Source organism: Epinephelus lanceolatus, chromosome 9 (genome assembly GCF_041903045.1).
Source record: "Epinephelus lanceolatus isolate andai-2023 chromosome 9, ASM4190304v1, whole genome shotgun sequence".
Lineage (NCBI taxonomy): Eukaryota > Metazoa > Chordata > Actinopteri > Perciformes > Serranidae > Epinephelus > Epinephelus lanceolatus.
Genome location: NC_135742.1, coordinates 17,027,727 through 17,048,198, shown reverse-complemented (window position 1 = coordinate 17,048,198; position 20,472 = coordinate 17,027,727). Strand labels below are relative to the sequence as shown.

The 20,472-nt window shown below is 42.1% G+C and overlaps 1 protein-coding gene across 3 annotated transcripts in view; it reads left to right on the top strand.

The window, feature by feature from the left end:
• sema6a (sema domain, transmembrane domain (TM), and cytoplasmic domain, (semaphorin) 6A) overlaps positions 1-17,221 on the top strand; it is a 134,192-nt gene extending 116,971 nt beyond the window's left edge. For all 3 annotated transcript variants that reach the window (XM_033619232.2, XM_033619231.2, XM_033619230.2), the window contains one exon: positions 15,313-17,221. In XM_033619232.2, coding sequence (XP_033475123.1) covers positions 15,313-16,472 — 1,160 coding nt within the window. In that variant the 3' untranslated portion in view covers positions 16,473-17,221. The remainder of the gene's footprint in view (positions 1-15,312) is intronic.
• Positions 17,222-20,472: the final 3,251 nt, after the last annotated feature.

The following is a 20,472-nucleotide window of genomic DNA, read 5'->3' as shown; positions in this document are numbered from 1 at the left end:
CAAGTCACAGCACCATTTTTGCCCAAAAACATACACCCAGTGATCTTTGGCAAAGCTAGAGGGTAATTTGGCATCACGTACCGCGGTTCTGAAGCAGCCCAGTCACCAGTGGAAAATGTTGGCATTGTACATTTCTGCAAACCTATCAAACCAATATTTTTAAAATGACATGAGCTGACTGTCAGCAGGAGGCGAAGGGGATGGTGAATGGCATGACAATAGGTGAGACACCCACCAAGCTGCAAACCACTGTTCAAGACTAACAAACAACAAAACAGGTTGTGTTTCAGTGAGTCATTGCTGTGTTTCAGCAGTTTTTCAGCCCCCAAATGTGGGTTTTTGTTAGGGATCCATCGCCAGGGATAGTGGTACGAAAAGCGTCAGTTTCTTATCGTGGCATTGCTGCTCTTCCGGCAGAGATTGTGCCCTAAAACCAGGTATTTCCAGTAAAAAAAAAAAAAATCTTTTCCTAACCAAGTGATTTTTGTGCCTTAACCACAGCGCTGTTGAAATGTAAAGTTTCAACGAATCACCAAATAAGGTCCAAATGTAACATATCTGTGGTTTAAACATATAATGCCAACATTTTTCCTGGCGACTGGGTTATCTGAAGGTTTTTCCAGGATTTGTCCTTCCAACAGTCTGAATTTAAAAATGTTTGTTGCACCGTAACAAACATTATGATGCAACAAAAATGCTGGAAACAGCAATGACTCGCTGAAACACAACTGGTTTTGTTGTTTGTTGGTCTTGAACAGTAGTTTGCAATAGTCTAACCTATGTGCCACGCCATCTACCATCCCCTCCACCTCCTGCTGACAAAATAAAAAGAGTCTTTGAGGATGTTGGAAATACCCTCAGAGCAGTTGTGTCAAAAGGTATACATATGTATTACATCAGATACACAGTGATGTGACTCACACAATCTGGAGCTAGCTAAAAACATACCGTTTCTCATAATTACAAACGCAAAACGAAGGTGGTTTAGTCTGTCACAGTACATACTTCAGTATCACCTGTCTGTGAAGTAAACAGAAGCAGTGACTGCAGTGAATGTCAGCTGGAAGCAGTAAGGCACCAGTGGGTAGATCCAAGCACAATGGTGGCAGAGACTTCAGACAGCATGCCTACAGCCAGCATCACAACATGCTGTCGGTCCCCTTGTTGCCTTTACCTGAGCAGGTGTAATATAACTCAAGCCTCACGGGGAATGGTGAGGAATGCTATGCTTTGAGAATCATACATAACAAAAGCTGAATGCTGCTGCGATCATAAAAGATCCAGGAATCCTTTTCTTATTTTTTGGGGGGTGGGGGGTGGGGGGGTCCCAAGCTCAGGTAACGACAACAGGCCTTCACATTTCAAAACAATGCTTCCTGCTGTTTTTTCTGTATGATCATTATTATTATGATTTTAATAAGACACCTTTGTGGCTTGTTTCAGTATTTATCAGTTCTATTTCAATTCCAGCTCAACAGTCTTTTCTTTTTCCTTTTCTCTATACGAGTCGGCTCTGATGAGATTTGTTTGATTTTCTTGTGTTGGTTACTTGTGAGCAGTTCTTGATATTTTGCATGGCTTGGTCTGTGACCGTGTTTTTTTCTTTTTTAGTTTGCTATTTATATATTTGCCTTTTTCCTGCCTTTGATTGCTTTGATGGTATTAAGCACAGTTTTGCCTCCATGCAGCTTAATGCTTTTCAGCATGGCAAATTGAGCACCACAGTCAACAGTATTCATTTCCCGCTCCACCCATCCTGCCTCCTCTTCCTTCCTGTCGCCCTCAGAATTATTGGCTTCAGGTGTCAACTGTACTGTGAAAACTTAGCAAACTGCGCATGTGAAAGTGAAATGGGAATCAATATATGAGAAATGATTATGGAGTCAGAAACTTAGAAAATGACTCGTTTTTTTTTCCCGCATTTTAATGCCACAGAGATAAATACATGCAGCCCATTTCACAGAAGAAATATGGGATAAACATTCAACCATACCATCAATCTCTCAAATTAAGTAAAAAAAAAAAAAGTTTATGCTTGAGTGAAAATGCATCAGCTCATATCCAAAGTCGTTTGCGAGCTTGTTTGTGATTTAAAAGAAATTACAATTACTCCCCAACTTTTTCATTTGCAGTTGAGACATTGTGGAATCTTATCTGCTAATGAATATTACAGTGCTGCCAATATGTATTAGCCTGACACCACCAGAGTAATTAGAAATGCTGCAAAGTGATGAGTATTCACACACTGATGGTATTTAGCACCCAACAGCATCATTATCCGGCATTCCAGTGGGACCATCGCAGTTGCCAGGTGGCCGCTTGTGTTTCACAGTACATTTGAGCTTGGTGTTTGTCTGTCTGTCTGTCGGGGCCTCATCTGTCTCTGTTATATTTTCTTCCACCCCTGTCAACCTACCATACACCTCTCCCCCCCACGCCTCCCATCGCTCATCCTGCCCCCCCCCCCCCCCCCCCCCCCCCCCCCCCCCCCAGCCCACCACTTTCCACCATCTGCTGCCATTGTGATCAGTCTCCCTTCCACAGGACCTCTCATCTGACTGGGATGGCATGTTCCAAGGCTATACCTTACCTAGTGCAAATTAATTCCTGAAACCAATTTATGGAGCCTCCTCCCCTAACGCCCCTCCCCCCTGCCTTTCTCTGTCTCTCTTCCTCCTTCATTCCAGCACCTCCTCCTCCTCCGTCTCTCCCCTTGTAGTCTGTCTCTTCTCCAACTGGAGTCATATCTCTTCCCCTGTCTGCAGGAATGAATCCATGCCCTGCTTCCCCCCCTCTTGCTCTCTTTCTCTCCTCTTTCTACCTCTCTCTCTCTGTCAGGCTCAACTCTCCCCTTCCCCTCCTTACATCCACCCTCCCCCAACCCGACCTGTAGCCACCGCTGTGTTGCTCCAATTTATGGGTTCATTACAACAGCTATCCAGGGTAGAAGGGAAGGGGAGAGGTGGAAGAAAAGAGGGATGGAGAGAGGCAACAGGGGAAGAGACATGGGAAATGAGGGAGGGGAGAAGGCGAGAGAGACAGAGAAAAAAGGAGCACACGTGATAAAGATTTATTAAACATAACAGGACAATAATGTAGCAGCGAAGGTTATAAGGGAGAGAGCACAGAGATAGGAGGTAGACAAACTGGCTGAAAGACAGAATTGAACAAACGAGATAGAAGGAAGGGGAATAAGGGAGGATATAAGATGGAGTGAGATATTGTAGCTGAGCCGAGTGAACAACAGTGCTTCTCTCTGTCCCTCTCAGTCATCTGTTGTCATACTGAGCCACCATTTTTTACCCCTGAACTGTCTGAGCTCTGTATTTTATGTTTACCCAGCTAACTCGACTAATCTCAGCTGAAACTGTCTGGTGCAACCCTGTCTCCTAAAATAAAAAAGATTTAATCAGGATATATATCTACTTTGTACTTGCAACAGCAAATACATTTAGGAGGAAACACTGGGATTGTTTTTTTATCCTGATGACAAATCATCAGGAAATGTTGATACTGATCATATCAGCAGTGCTCAGACTCAAAAGAAGAACTAAACTTGTTTAGGGTCGTGTTAAGGCCCTTCAGAGCGCTTAGTTAAGGTTTGGAAAAAATGAGGGCCATTGTTAGATACTGAAATAGTCATCAGACAGGATATGTTTACTTTTTTTAAAGGGATACTTTGCTGATTTTCCACCAGCTTTGTAACATAACAATGTGGGTAGCATGGGTAAATAAATGTACCATGGAATATTCCCCTCCATCTTACCCGCACCCACATCTCCCTGCTCCTCTCAGCTCAAAATGCGTCATCTTGTGGATTTTCGCTGGCTCTAGAGCCTTTACTCGACTACAGATTATACTTCCTCCTGTTCGTATGCCTGCCACAATGGACATGAAGGTTATAGAAGCAGATAGAGAGAGAGAGAGAGAGAGAGAAAGAGAGAGAGAGAGAGACCACCCGTCTCTTTCTTTCTCTTTTTCTCAAACTCAAAACAAAAAGTAAAACCAGGCAGTGCTGATCATATAAAGATGTTGCTGTATTGTCTATGTCTCGCTTAAAATGTCTCCAGAAACATATTTTAGTGCACTTTTTTCCTGTAATATGAGAACAGGAAGTGGGCGCCATACTGTTTGCTGTATTGTAAAAGCAGAAGCTGAAAAAAACTGGATCAAACAGTGAAACTAAAATTCTGTTACTGCGTTGTCTATTTCTGTCTTCAAACATTTCCAGAAACATATTTTAGCTTAGTGTTTCACTGTTATTTGAGATTGTCAGACAAGCTCGCATTACATCGTCCACCAGCGGGAGGGTTTTTTCAACACATTCTCACCTCTCAACCTCGTCATGTATTGATGTTTGCTCATGGACTTTCCATGTCCACATACAGCGTGCAAGGTACCTTGGGTGCGTTGGTTGTTGACGTTCTGGGACACCATGTCAAGTTCCGTCTGTGACATGCATTGTCTTCTTTAAGATACACTTTCTCTTTCAAAATAAAAGCACTAGGTTGGTACAACACTGTGAATTGACCACTTATGGTTGGGTTTAGGCAGCAAAAAGGTTTAGATTTTGGAAAAAGAACAGGGGTTGGCTTTAGAATTGTACAGGATGCAAACACCGCTCTCTCAGGTGAAACTTGGTGTTTGTTGGACCCATTCACCAACCTGAGTTGGACTTTCGCCACCTCAACTTTTGTTGTTGTCCTGACGCATTTCCCCTGCCACCGCCGGGCACTGTTAAACTATAACAGCAACCAGCCGCTTATCATGCCAAAGTGAAAGGACGCCTTTTTTTGTTGGTTTCTAATGCCACAAGACACTGCCCAAGCACCAGATTTCACATTTTGCAGTGAGACCGGGCTCATTTGTTGGACAGAGTGCATTCTTGTAGTTGTAGTTTTGAACAAAAATGGAGCCACAGTCCTTTTTCTCTGGACATGTAGCATAAATGTCAAAACTATCTGCATCTTTCTACTGCATAGACAGACCAGTTATATAAAAAGACCATCTTTCCAGCAGTGAATACTTCTTTAATATTTAATTAACCAAAACCACAATCTTTCCCTATCTTAAACCCAAACACTTTTTGTCACCCAAGATGTGAACCCAGCTCTCTGGTGTCAAGTCCCAGCACTTTGTAGGCCCGTAATCCACCCTGAACACCCCCAGTGACTTGCATGTGGTAAATACTGTATACCTACATACGTATATACATACTGTATGTCGCACATTTGATAAAGATTTTGCCTGCAGTAATAATCCAGCAATTATGTTTCTCACTGCGCTGTAATTGAGAGAGCAAATTAGTATTACACAAACGTAATTTCTAGGAGACATGGCCATCTGCAGAGATGGTTGTGCATTCTCACACTCATTATGATTTGCAGGAGGAGTGTTTACAAGTGTCAATTGACTGAAGATGATGCTGCGTTTACATCTTGATAAACAGAAACTTGATTTGTGAATTAAAATCTTAGGAACCACAATATTTTTTTTCCAACATTATGTTTCCAAAACATTTCGATGATATTTGCCATTAGAAGAGAGCTTCTGTGGTTTATTGAGAGGTATGAATCCCCTTCATGGATTTCATGGTGATACCAGCTGTTTGACAGCTGCTCTGCAAGGGTTATTTTCAGCTGCAGGCAGCTCTCTGACACCTGTGTGCCAAGGTGAGGCTGGTATTATAGAGCAAGAGTATGACCCCAGCTCACACAGGGAGGCTGCGCTTTTTTTTTTTCCTGCCAAAAAGTCTTGATAGCTTGAGCATTTCACTTCACCTCACTTTCCAGAAGGCAATTGGGGGAAGATTTCACCATCATTATTGGGGGATGCCGTGTCAATCCTGAATGTTACCTGTAGTTATGGGAGGGGGGACCTGTCAAATACGTCCAATACCAGCAGAGAAAATAGCATTTTTTGTGCAGTGAATTTCTGGTTTCAAACTTCCGTACAATGTATAGCATGAACGTAACGCATACAATGAATTCAGCCTCTACTACTTCGACTACATGCTCATAGAAGAGCTGAAATGTGGGTTTGAATTTAGCTTTACTGGCGAATTTGCAAACACAGTGTCTGTACTGCAAACAGGAAAAGAATCCAGGCGCTCCAAACAAAAATGAGAATGAGGAAGGAAAGATTAGATTAAAAAGCCTTTAATATATTGGCCAACTCATTAAAAAGCCAACATGTTTCGACCACTGTTGGTCTTCATCAGGGCTGGAGAAACAGATGCACCAAGGTGTGGTTTCATCTATATAGCAGCAGCAGCCAATAAGAAACTATCACACAGTTAATGACATGACAGGTGAAGCCAATGAACCATGATAATAAATCACAGAGAATGAGAAAACAAGAAAAATACACAAAACATAACCAAAAGAAACATCAATCAAACTTAATAATATACCCATGAACCAGTATTCAACATATGTTCAAGATATGATAAACATATTAAACATAACAGACACATTAAAGGAAGCATGTAAGGTCTATATCTTCATTAAGACCTGGATATTTTAACACATTCAATTGATGAATCCAAAAAGCTTCCCTTTGGTTAAGTCTCTGTATTCTGTCACCACCCCTAACCATAGGTTTAATGTGCTCAATGCCCTCAATGCGCAGTACGGAGTCATTGGCATTGTGATATTCACTAAAATGCCTGGCGATGGGGTAGTCATGATTTTTAATTCTAATGGCATATTTATGCTCAGCTAGACGATCTCTCAGGCGTCTTTTGGTGTGGCCTATGTAGAAAAAACCTTCCTACAGTGTCTGTACTGTTGAAAAGACCAAAAACCCCAAAAAGTCAACTTGTGTAGTTTGGAAAAGGTCCGTTTAACCACTGATTTTTCCCTATTTTTAGCTCTGCAACCTTAACCAAAACAAACAACTAGTGCCAGCTGGAACAAGAGAGCATTTAGTAGCTATTTCTCTTAAACACAGCCAGTATATAACTATCACATATTACACTCCAGCTTTATTTCTTCTACCTCTACTGAGCAAAAAAAAAAAGTCAGGAGAAGGATTTCTTGGTTGTCTGATTATGGAGACTTGTCTCCTTTCAAATTTGCCGTCCTTGGAAGTGAGCCGACAAGATTAGACGCTTTAGTTTAACATGAACTCTGCTCACTGTCAGATGATGCATTTGGCTGGTGAAGTTTTTCCAGGAGCCTGCGAGGGCGAGCGCATTGGGTAATTTAATGTTCGTAGTTTCATATGTCCTTGCAGTAGAGTGATAGGATTTAGGTTAATCCTATAAAAAAAGGATGATAGGATTTAGGTTAAAAATTGGTGAGGTGGTCCTTTAAGACAGGACGCCTGAGCACTGTAGCAAAGAGGAAAAAAATAAAGTAATTGTTTAGTCATGTAATCCTACGAGTCATATTCCTGTCATTATAACACCTTCATTAGTGTATTAACAGCAGGATTTTGTTTCTTGCTGGCCAAAGATTGTGATAGGCCTTTGTGAAGCAGATGAATTCACTGTGGCTCATTGTGAATCATAATAGAAACAGTGGCCTGGATGTTTTCCCGGCATTACGCACTTCCCTTACTGACGTCAAGCTATAAGCCATAATTTCCTCCACTGATTAGCTTATTGTTCTCTCAGCCACTTTTATTTTCTACACACATTTGCTGCTCACTTTTCCATTTTAATGCTTTGGTTATGCTTTTCAGCAAGACCTCTTGCCTTTGCTGGTTCATACAAAAGCTTTGCTTTGTCTTTTTGGCCATGTGAGACTGAATCTCATATCATTGCAGCTCATCCTTTTGTGCTTGTGAAGCTCGTCTAACCCACATTCAGCTGTCATTATTCTGCTTTGAACTGATTTTAAATGGTCACGTTCACCATGTCCATGAGTGAGCCACTCATCAAGTAGATACAAGCTGAGTCTTTGTTCTGTGGAGGGACGACGTGGGACCCGTTTTATACTAAAACATATCTGAATAATTATGCCTGCATTTAAAGGTGGATGAATTACAAATCACGTCACTTGAGTTGTCCACAGAAGTCAGAAGCTTGCCGCATATTTTCAGCCGTCATAGCATGATCAAATACATATGAGTGGGTCACGGTCTATATAAAAGTGACTTATCAAGATTGAATGCAGGAGTTAAAAAAGTATTTCACCACTGGAAAGATGGTTCTTTTCATACAACTACCAGAATGTACTGTGCTGCACAGGATCAATAAATGCTTTTGCTGGTGGGTGATGTAATGCAAACTTGTCCGTTGTGATGCTGGAAACAATATGGTGGCCAGGTGGTCGAAATGATTTTGAATTACGGTTGAATGGTTGGCTAAAACATGTGTCTGTAAATATTTAAGGTGAGAAGTAGGCGACGCAGTAACACAATCTTGGTTCACATTTTATCAGTACTGCTTAGTTTCACCGTTTGATCACTTATCAGACTCCATTTTTACAATACAAGAAACAGACTTGCGCCACTTCCTGTTCACAAATTCTCATATTACAGTCTGACAGTGCACTAAAATATGTTCCTAAAGACATTTGAGGTCAGAAATGGGCTGGACAGTTACAGAATTTTGGTTTATACTTGATCAGCACTGCCTAGTTTCATAGTCGGATTGGAGTTTGGTCTGTGTTTGAGAGGGCATGAACGAGGATCCGGTCCCTCTCTCTATTCACTTCTACACTCTTTGTGTCCATGATGGCGGGCATACAAAAGTAGTCCAACGGGCATCAGCCCGTGAGCAAGCAAAAATCTGCTGGATGACGCAAAATGTGTCGTATGGCGGATTTGAGCTGCAAGATGAGCAGATCTGGGAGATGAGAGTACTGGGCGCAGGTAAGATGGAGGAAAGTTTACCACAGTTCATTTACACATACTGTCCACATTGTCATCATACAAAGCTGGCTGAAAATTGGCAAAGTGTTGCTTTAACGATACAAAAAAAAAAAAAAGCAGATGACAGATTTTCTCCATAGAAAAATCCACAGTTCTTATAAATTATGATTTAAGACCTCAACAGACAGTAAACCTTTGGTGTCAGGAAGCTGCTGTCTTCAATATGCCAACATGTGAGAGCAGTGAAATTCAGAAATAATTGGAGTGATTGTTTTAGTTGTTTAATTCATGCTGGGCAGCACTTTTAACAAGTCTATCCCCCATTAATACAAACAGTGCTGGTGTCAATTTAAGGCATCAAACAGCTGATGAAAAATGTTCCTGGGGACGTGTAATTCAGGTTGATTTCCTCTGAGTATTAAATACTACAGTTTGTATGCAGGGAGGTGGATAGGTTAGTACATCGGTGTTAATACCTGAGGAGCAGAATGATATAATTAGGGCTTTAATTATATCTTAACTGGCTCATCAGTATGCCGTGCACCGACTCTCGATTGTCTGATGAATGCTTTAATATTGAATAACACCATTAATGCGAGTGCCTCTCGAACGTAAACATACACAAGCCTTAATGGGATAATATCCTAACTGCGGATTAAATAGAACTTAATGAATTGCTGTCATCATCTAAACAGCAATGTCCTTTTTAAAAAGATGACAACAAGCAAGTCCCTGAAAGCTAATAAGAAGTTTCTAAAGCTCTCGCTGCAGCAGCAGAGGCAGAGTGAATGTGAGGCAGTAAGCATTTTCTGCTCCTCTCCTTCATCTTTTCTTCTACTTCATTAGTTGTCAAAGTCCGCTGTTCTGCCTTTCAACAAGTGACACATCAGTGAGTGCAGTTAAGTCTGATTAAGATTTTTATCATTTTGCAAACAGTGTCTCATAGTCAGAGGTTATGGCCCTCTCAGTAACCCCTCTGTGATGTTTAACTACCTTTGAAGTTTCCCCAACACCAACACAAAGACGAGCTCTGTGGGCTTAAGTCAGTTGGTGCTTGTGAAGAGATTAAACGAGTGTAAGGGTGCCTATGTGTGTCAGACAGACTGTGAGAGAGCATTCACGAGTTCCAGTCACAGCAGATTACAATGTTTCTGATTTACAAGTAAGTGTTGCCGACCCAGGCTGTTTTGACAGCGAGAAATATCTGAGATATGTGTTTAATATCTGAATGTTGAGGCCCGAGGCGGTGTGAAATTCAAATCAATTCAACCGCTGAGAGAAGTGTCGAACTGCAGGATGCCTTGCAATGCATTCTGGGGGCGAGGCAGGAGTTGAAACCAGACGATTATAAGTCACTGTACAGTCAGAACCTCAACAAGATGAGACTAAAGCAGAAAATCCGTGGGTTTTAGCAACACTTTGATAGTTTTCAAGGTCACGCCGTGAAAGTTTTGAAAAGTTTTGCCAAGATCATAAACAGGCCTCGGAAAAATGAGCGGCGTAGCCACCTTGATTCAAAACCCTCAAGTCCTGTGATTCGACAGAGGCAGCCCCCGTGTCCTCTGTGGCTACTTACATTCTCTTTGATGTTAGGATGAGAAACAATTCCTCACATGAAAGATGGAAGTCTTCAAAGTTTCCTCTTTTTCTCTCTTTTGTGTTTTACTCGAGGCCTTGGGCTAAGTACCCTCCGGAAGTGTGTGTAAGTGTGTGAGACATGAGTGACGGATGGAAGGGGAGAAAAAGTGAGAAAAATAATGAAAGGTTCCTTTCTTTTTAAAAAAGAAGCAGACAGGAAGAACCATGCCGTGCAGGTTAAATAGGGCTTTAACCTCGGTTCTCGGACCCAGAATAGAAGACAAAGATCTCGCCCCACAATTCGCCTCCTTTACCAGAATGGACACCCGTTTGGCTCTGCGCCCCTCCGTCTTTGTTATTCAATGTGGAATCCAAATCCCTGGTCGAAGGAGGTTAACCTTTAGCCGCGATAAATTCACTGTCATGAAAATTCATAACAGTTTTGACTCACTCTCTCAGCATGTAAGCACTGTAGACAGAGATAGATGAATGTATTTACATTTAACAAGGATTATGGAAAAAAGAGAGATTTGCCAAAGTATTTGTTTATGCTTGCACTTTCATTTTCTTACGTAAATGGTTTTTGGAGATTGTCAAGGCTTCTCACCTCAAGTGAAGCTGTATTCCTCCTCCGCTTTGTTTGTAGAGCCGTTTAACCTGGCGGCTCTCAAATGCCACCTGTCACCATTGTCGTCTCTGCCAAAGGATGATAACTCACAAAGACCACGAGGTTATAATTGCAGTCTTCCCAGTTCCCCCTGAATAGGACACTTACCATATGGAGGCTGAGCAGTGTGAAAGAAACAAGAAGAAAGTCAGAAATGTTATTCATTGTTTCTGTAAAGGAGGGAAGTAGCAAAAGGTGGGGAAAAAAAAGATCTATAAGTGAGGACAAAATGAAAGATAGCAGCGAGGAAATGTATCTCTTTCGTTCTCAGAAGTTACTGTATGGGATGAGAAGCAGATGTTTCGTCAGACAGGCCGGCCATTTGGTCACACTAGTCCACAGCATAACACATGTCAGCCGTTAATGCTTCGCTGCAGATAGCACTCATCACTTCTCACTCTATCTACACAGCAGGGCACGTCCTTGATAAGAAACGATTTTGGCCAGGAGAGACGTTTTTAAACCTTTTGTTTAACATTAAATGAGTTACGGCTGAGCTGCGTGTTGTCAGCACTCTATTAAAGAGAAAGGTGAAGTTCTGTTTTTACAATCAATGAGGAATGATCTGAGCAAAAGTAACTACTCTTTTTTTATCCAGGTTGAGATTGAAAGTCAAAGCAGACACTCAGGCGCTGCTCAGTGCTTTATTTCAGCTAGAAAAACGTGATTTAAGTCATGTCTCTGGACTAATGAAGTATGACTGCAGCGAGCGAGGATTATGGATGTTAGTTTAAGAGAGTCTGGATTTCAGTTCCATGAGAACAGATTACCATGTTGTCTCTGTGTCTGTGTTATGTCTCGCTGAGGAGACACAGAAAGAAGATATTCTCCGAATGCGTCCTCGGTGACACAGACGAGCTGAAAAGCCTAAACACGATTACCCAGCCCCTTCAGGATTTTACAGAATTATTGCAACTAACACTTCATTTTGTGGCATCTTCTTTTGGAAAATTACACAGCAAATTGAAACCCTTCTATGATGATCAGCAAGAAAAGTGAAGTGACTCATAAAAACAAAGCATGTAAGACAAGATTGCAATGATCTGTTTGTTGACAATTGTTTGGAAGACTGTGTCGCTGTAAACTTTCATTTTTGCAGCTCATACTGAGGTAATTTCATGTTTTGTTTTGTCAGTTTCCTGTGGACAAACAAAACAGACATGTTAAATGTCATGTTCAAGAAGCTATTGAGTATTTACATATCTGTAATATTATTTTTATATGCAGTACATTAGGTCACTTTTGATAATACATTTAGTTCTTAAAAGTGACTTTGTAGTTGAGAAAATCAGACATAAACAAGGTAGAGTCATAAAAACAGCATGTTATAAATGCAAGTCAATAAAAACAATCTTTAAAGGTCCAGTGTGTAGGATTTAGGGGCATCTATTAGCAGAAATGGTAAATGATATTCATAACAATGTTTTCATGACTTTAAATCACCTGAAACTAAGATTTGTGTTTTTGTTACTTTAGAATAAGCCATTTATATCTACATACAGAGCGGGTCCTCTCCCACAGAGTCCACCATGTTGATCTACAGTAGCCCAGAATGGACAAACCAAACACTCATTCTAGATAGGACCATTTGCATTTCGGCTACAGTTCTTCTGCACGCTTGGCACACAGGATACTTTGCAGTTCTGCATTTTCACTGCTAAATGCCACTAAATCCTACACACTGTAGCTTTAAAGTTCCTCTCCCGACATTTGTTAAAGACCTAAAACTCATCTCTGTTCATCAGCATTACATATTAAGTATTTTTTTAATGGAAAAAAAAAAATCCATTAATGTCTTAAAATGGCTGAGATGTAGCTCTACATCTTTCCCTTATTTAGTATGTTCTAATCTATGTATATGCAAACGAGTCCTGCCTCTTTCCCCACCTGCTGCTTGCCTGCTGCTGGAGCTTACCTGCTCACCTTCGATTCTGCTCATCGCTTTCTACAACGCTAGAAACTTAACAGTAAAAGATAACATGACCCTTTGAAAGTCAAAGTGAAATTTAGCTTCAAAAAAATGATACATAGCTACGCCTGGCATCTCCTCTGATGCTCCTTGTTCTCGCATTCTTTCCCCAGGTTGGAGTTATGATCTGAGCATTGTGGGGGTCTCTAAAATAACTAAAATAACTAACCTTAAGGGCAGAGATAACTAAATAAATAAATAATACAGTTATGCTTAGGGTTTCTGTTGTGACAGAAAGACAGAAAAATTGACAATTAACACTCATACAAACATTTACCATCCAGCTTCTGCTACAGCTAGTCTTCAAGCCCCAGTGTTTAATTTGCGCTCACCATAGCGGGATAACTCAGGCCAGTCCACCTGTTGTGCTGACCATAGTGCTGGTGACGTATGCTACAGCCAAATTTTTCGGGGTGGAGCTCACGCTTGTGGACTTTTGTTCAATATTATGTATGTGCATCAATCTACATACCATGTCTGGTTTGGCACAATTACATGAACCTTAACAGCCCTAATGTTTGGGGACTAAAATAAATATTGTTTATAATGTATCAGTGACCCCACAGATGTATGATTTTGCTGCTTTCATGGGAGCTCGACAGACTCCTCCTGGCTCCCTCTGACTCCAACCCTGAATCCTGGCTCCTTAGATATGAGACATATGAAATCCACACTGTTTGAATCTGTGTTTTTGAGATTGTCATTGGTGCACTTCCAAGGCGGAAACGCTCAGACATGGCGCTGACTGCATATTTTGCTCATGAAAAGTCTTGTAGCTTGAAAACACCATATGGACGTGTTAACAAGGTTAAAAACTTGATTTTCACTGGAACGCATCTTCAGGAAGTGAAACTAAAAAATGATACAGTCATAGTTATTTTCATCCATTCTCGCCACCTTTTATGTAAATTCCTAGTAAATGAAAATGATTTTTGAAAGCTGTTATACAAATCATATCACCCACATGGTGCTTATTTTAGAACATAGATTCACTGTAAACACACCTCCTCTGTAGAGGAGACACACACATAATAGCATAATGGGTTATGTGAAGTTGAATTCCATTCATACATATAAATATCAGGTTGTTCCTCTAAGTTATATCCCCCAGAGTGACTGAAAGCTCCCATTTCTTTGCACTTTGCAGCTTTGCAGGATTTTATGACCTCAGAGAATTAAAAGAATCTTCCACATGTACTGTATGTGCTGTACGGTGAATAATATATACCATGATCAGACTACACACGTGTAACCGAGTCACGTTATCAAGACCAGAGGTGCACTGTGGGAGCTTTTTACGTGATAGAGTCCACCTGCCTAATCCCTTTCTGTGGTAACTGATCTGTGTTGGCCACAGGTCATGTGTGAACGCATTATAAATCTCTCTGCTGTGGACTGGTGTGTTTAACCCAAGGAACAGAGTGCTGCATTAGATGTCTACATTCATCAACAGGCTGGAGGTTATCATCTGTGGGCATGTCTGTGTGAGCATGTCTGTGTGTGTGTGTGGGAGGTGCACGTGTCCACACTTGTGTGTATGCGTGCGCAGATTGTTGTTGACCCCATTTTATTACACACAACCTGCTGCTCCCACTCTCCCACCGCTAGAGTACTTCATAGCTGCTTTTATTGAATTATCTTTTATTTGGCCGTATCGCAGGGCTTCTTTGCCAGTCTTTGAAAGTGGCGCTTTCATAAGACACTGATGACACAGCTCATTGGATTTAGTGCCTAATCAGAAGCTTTTTAATGTATTCTCTGTGATTCATGAGATTGGATCCAAGATTTATGAAAAGTCTCCCATTTGCATCTATGAGAAGAAAGGGTTTGGGTATTTCAGCTCCTTTATCGGCGCTCATATCTTTTTTCATTTCAGCAGAGGGTTTTATCTAGGATTTAAAATGTGAATCATAATCACCCCTCCAAAACACATTTTCAGTCTAAGATTGGATTTTCGGGAAATATTGAATGTTGCTACTTCGAGCTTTCATTTGTGCTTGTTTTGAAAAGGTGTTCCTCATGATGGGATAAACCCAGCGTCATTTGCATGTTTTTCATGAAATGATTTAAATCTTTTTACCCAGAAAATGTCTTTTGATTATTGTAATCCAATATCATTTTCTATTTTTTGGTTCGTCTAATAATAAGCATCTTTCCCAACCGCTCTGTTTATATTAGAAACAAGTTCCCACAGTGCACAGCAGCAGCAGCAGCAGCAGGATGATCTGTCCTTCTTTTAGCCTGCCAGTCTGAATGTCATCTCCATGTCTCTCTGCAGGTGTGATCCGTGAGAGCTACCAGAAGGGTCGTGATCAGCTAGTTCCCGTGACCTTGTTGGCCATCGCTGTCATCCTTGCCTTTGCCATGGGCGCCATCTTCTCTGGCATCATTGTCTATTGTGTCTGTGACCACCGGCGGCGAGACATGGACCTGACAGGCCGCAAGGAAAAGGACAGCCACCACCTCCACTCCCGCCGGGGGTCCATGAATAGTGTGACCAAGCTGACAGGCCTGTTTGAGACACAGGCCAAAGACGGACGCCCCGAGGCAATCCTCACCCCTCTGATGCACAACGGGAGACTGACGCCGAATGGTAAGATGCTGATAAAAGCAGACCAGCACCACCTGGATCTCGCTGCTCTGCCAACGCCTGAGTCCACCCCCATGCAGCCACGTCGTAAGCCCAGCCGAGGCAGCCGGGAGTGGGAGAGGAACCAGAACCTCATCAATGCTTGCACCAAGGACATGCCACCAATGGGCTCCCCTGTGATCTCTACAGACCTGCCCCTGAGGGCCTCGCCGGGGCACATTCCCAGCGTGGTAGTCCTGCCACTGCCGCAGCATCAGCACCAGCTCCAGCCTCATCTGCAGCAGCACCAGCAGTCCTACCAGCACGAGTACGTGGAGCAGCCCCACCATAGTGACCATGGCATGGGCCTCGGTGTCATGGACGACCAGGGGGCCACCCTGGAGTACAAGACAGTCAAGAGCCCCTGTCACAACCTCACCATGGTGGATCCAGATGGTGTGCTGCCGCCACGTGTGCCCCAGCGAGAGGCCTCTCTCACTGTCCCTCCAGCCGTCCCACAGATGGGCAAACGCTTGGAGGTCCACTCATCAGTCTACGGGCTCCGGAAAGGATCAGCATCCGGCGCTTCCGGATCCTCCGTCCTCAAGAAACACAACACCAACTCATCTAACTCCTCCCATTTGGCGAGACATCACAGCTTCCGAGTGGAGACGCCACCCCCTGCGCCTCAGAGGGTGGACTCCATACAAATGACAGCACAGGGCATATCTCTGTCACGGCAGCCTGGAATGAGCTCCTACGGTTCACTGCCTCGAACGGGCATCAAATATCTCAAACCTGATGTCCCCCCCAAACCCTCCGTAGTCTCACTCTCAACAAAAGTCAAGTCCAGTGACTCCTGCACATAGTCAGCTAGTTAGCCAGTCAGTCCAATGTGAACGGACAGTAGTGAAAGGTTTTTTCTGAAAGGGAGAAAAAACAGGGAATACTGTACAACTTGCATCTCCTTTTAGTGTTTTTTTGTTTGTTTGTTTTTGGTGTACAGTACAGTGAAAAATGCAACACCGTTTTTTTAAGAAAACACTTTCTTTTTATATAAATATGTAAATATTCTACAAATGGTTGTCGTCATTTGTTGCCGTCATCGAGCTCACGCTCTGGCTGGCTCCCAGTTCCTCTGTAAACACACATGGGAACATGTGCTACTGAAACAGAAGAAGATGATGCTTGTCCTGAATATTTCATCCAACGGCGCCCTGTAGCATCCAAGACGTCGGCTCTCTCGTTTGTGGTGTCTTTGGCCACCGGGACTTGACTTGATACTTTATCACGCTGGTAAAAAAAGCACACAAGAAGACAGTACGAGGGGGTTCGGAGAATAATCGTTGTACAGTACCTTGAGGACTAGGGAAATCTGAGCGAGCGAGCACTCAGAGAGACTGAGCTCGGACTGAAAGGACAGACGGCTGATCTGAGTTCTGTCAGAAACTGTGAAAAAGCCTCTCAGTGTTACAGCAATCAAGTCCTGCCTGGGTATGACCGAAAGCCTTGGCCAGAGGAATCTTCTACTGTACTGGTTACTGAATAACACATGACTGTTAATACTAATAGCTTGTTGTATTTATTTTTATTAAGTGCTTTTGAAAAAAAAAAAAAAGACTGACTTTCTAGGCTCGGAGAGAGAGAGGGAGGACAGAGAAGAGATCTTTTAATATTAATTAATCAAGTGTGAGAAAAAAAACGTATTTAAAGTCATTAAACTGGAGCCCGTAGAACTTTCTTGATGACTGAAGGTCCATTAGGTCTTACTGTGCGCTCAGTGGGACCTGCAGCTTGAGATATATGTGACCTCTGTGAAGAGGAGGAGATATTTATTTAAACTGTGCCAGACAGGGACTTTTACCTTCATGGACCAGACTTTCCATTGTTTTAGACCAATCATAAAAAAAGACTTCCTGAATCTTACCCTTTCACTCCTCCAATGAGCATCCCCCCCTCCCCCCCCACCCCAATCAGCACTGTGGTTTTGTGTGAGTCAGTAACATTTGTCCTGATTGGTTGCTGGCTTACCAGTGCCATCAAAGCTCACTGTTGCATGTTGCAAAATATATGAGAAGCAGCTGCAGCAACAGTATGGGAATCTGCATACACACACACATAAAAAGAAGCTGTAAGTGACGCTGCGAGCTAACGGAGCGCTATGCCTCCATCTGGGAACGTTTTCTAGCGGTGCCGCGCAGATGAGCAGGTGAAAAAGAAAACTACAAAATCATCTGTATTGCCTGCTTCTTTTTCCACATGTAAATTTGTGCCTTACACCCTAAAGTAGTGACAATGTTTTCTTTAATAGCTGTTAACTTTGTCTCCTTGTAGTATTTTTTTATTTTTCTTACGTCATGATATTTCCCTGGTTTGATAAAAATGCAATTAAAGAATGTAGGTGTTATTGTTGTAATTCTGGTCCCTAGACATAACACACTTACAGTCCGGAGGGAGGAGAGGAAAGGAGGATTTCCCTTTCTTTTTTCACTCTCTCTGTCACACACATACACATGCACACACACACACGCATACACACTCATCTTTGTGGTTCATTTCTGATTGTGCCATTAATGCGCTTAATTAAAGCAACCCTTTATGTTGTGCTGGCAGTGTCGATGAAGACGTTGTGAGTGTTTTTGATTTTATATTTTATACAATTTTAAAGTCCTGGTATTTGTTTTTACTTTTTTTTTGCTGTCTGTTGGTTTGGAGTGATGGTTGATTGATTAACTGAACAATTAACATTTGTTAGTTGAGAAGGCCAGTGTATGGGTATCTTTCTGGTGCACTGCAATAATAATGCAACACTAGCAAACACATGGTGCGGGGATACACATAAGCACCCAGAGGTGTACTAACACAGCTCTAGGCTGCTTGTGTGCATCGTAACACTCAGTTGTTAGGCGGTTGCATAAACAGGCTGGTTCCTGTGAAGAAAGCTGACATTTTAAAAACATCAATATTAAAAAAAGTACCTTATTTAACCCCCTTTTTGTAAGAGAAAACAGTTCGAGAAAGTTTAGTTTTTATTTTTGCTTCACTAACTCTCCTTATCAAAGCCTTATGAACGGCTGAGAGTTCAACTAATCTGACCTTTTATCCGCTTTTACTCCCTTTTTACTTGAGGATTTTTATTGATCACCCCCCCGACACCTAAATCAACGGAGCACTCCCTTAGTGTTGTATGTGTAGATAGGTAAAAGTTTCTTGATATCAAGCAATTTTGTTTCTCAATGGAGAAAAGCCAACTATGTCTCAATCCACAGCTGACGTGAGAAGGACCGTGTAGGATCTGTGACCTGACTAACGTGTGTACATAGACGCTTGCAGGGTAAGGTTGCAAATGACGGGGGGTCACGTGCAACAGATTAGGTCGAAGCAGGAGCCGGGAGGAGGCTGCCCCTTCAGAAACAGGTTCTGGGGTCAGCTGAGACAGTTATCTCAGTGAAGGAGAAGTGTGTAGGGTTTAGGGGGGATATACTGGCAGAAATGGAATATAATATAATAAGTATCTTTTCTTTGGTGTGTAATTAGCTGGAAGTAAGAATCGGCATGTGTTTGTCACCTTGAAATAAGCCATTTAGAGCAACATAAGGAGCGCGTCCTTATCCACGGAGTCCGTCATGTTTCTACAGTGGTGCAGAATGGACAAGCTAAACCTTGGCTCTATGTAGAGCCATTTGCGGGTTTGCATCGGCTAATGTAGCTATCAGCACCTCCGCGATGAACCTAACACCATCAGAAAAACACAGATTTTTAACATGAAACAGATTTGGAGAGGAGAGGAAGATACCTCTGCGGATAATTCAGCTCCCGATGAAAACCTTCTGGATAATAACCACTTAAGGAATCCTAAGCAGGAGTTAACGTTTGGCACATGGGAGAAGTTTCAACTGTTTGCAGTCTGCAGTTCACACCGCTAGTAGCCACTATAAATCCTACACACTGCTCCTTTAAGGCGATATGATCTTCAAAGTGTAAATGACCCACTATTAGTAAGAAGGGGTGCGTTTACTCCAGAGCACCACTGCATTATAGATTGGTTACTGGGCTCTACAGGGCCCTATTTAACACCCTCACATATTACGAGGAGTGCATGACCCAGCAACTTTCCCAGGCCTGGAATAATGCTGATCTACGACTAAATATCTCTTGTCTTGAAATGTTCAGTTGTGGCAGCTCACCTCGGAGAATTACTTACACAGAATGTGAACACGAAAATCCAGGTCTGTCTAGGCCAAAAGGTTAAATGTCCACATCCTGTGTAGATGAGTAAATTTAGCTGTGGGTGCATTTGAGATTCTGTAACATCGAGCGTTTGATGTCAGTGGGGTTTGAACATTTTTAATGACTGGACTGGGTTTGACTGTGAAGGCTGCTGTGGACAGTGAGGTTCTTTGGTGTGTGCCTTTTTTGTCTTTCACCCTTGTTATAATACACTGCTATTAGATGCAAATCGACTCTCTTCTCAACTTCTCAACCTTTTGAACTTTGTAAGCTTGTAAAATATTGTGACGTCACAAAGTTTTTTGCCCTACTCTCTCCACTTCCTTAACATCTGATTCACAGCTTAATGTATGTTGTAAAGAAAAAAACTCTTTAATTTAATGCAAAATGTAATTAAAAAAAAAAAAAGAAAATAAAATTCTTGTCATGAAGACTGTGATATGTCCTTGACTTTTTCTACTTGTTTCTCTGCCTGAGGTGGTTATACATATCTTTATACAAGGAACAGCTTCGGTTGTTGAATTGTGTGCAATGCTGTTTAGGGAAAACCAAGCCAGAGCTTTGCAAAGGATTTTATGGTTCTTTCAATTGAGAAACCATTTTAGGAAAATATGGTACTTTCGTGACCTCAAGTGCACT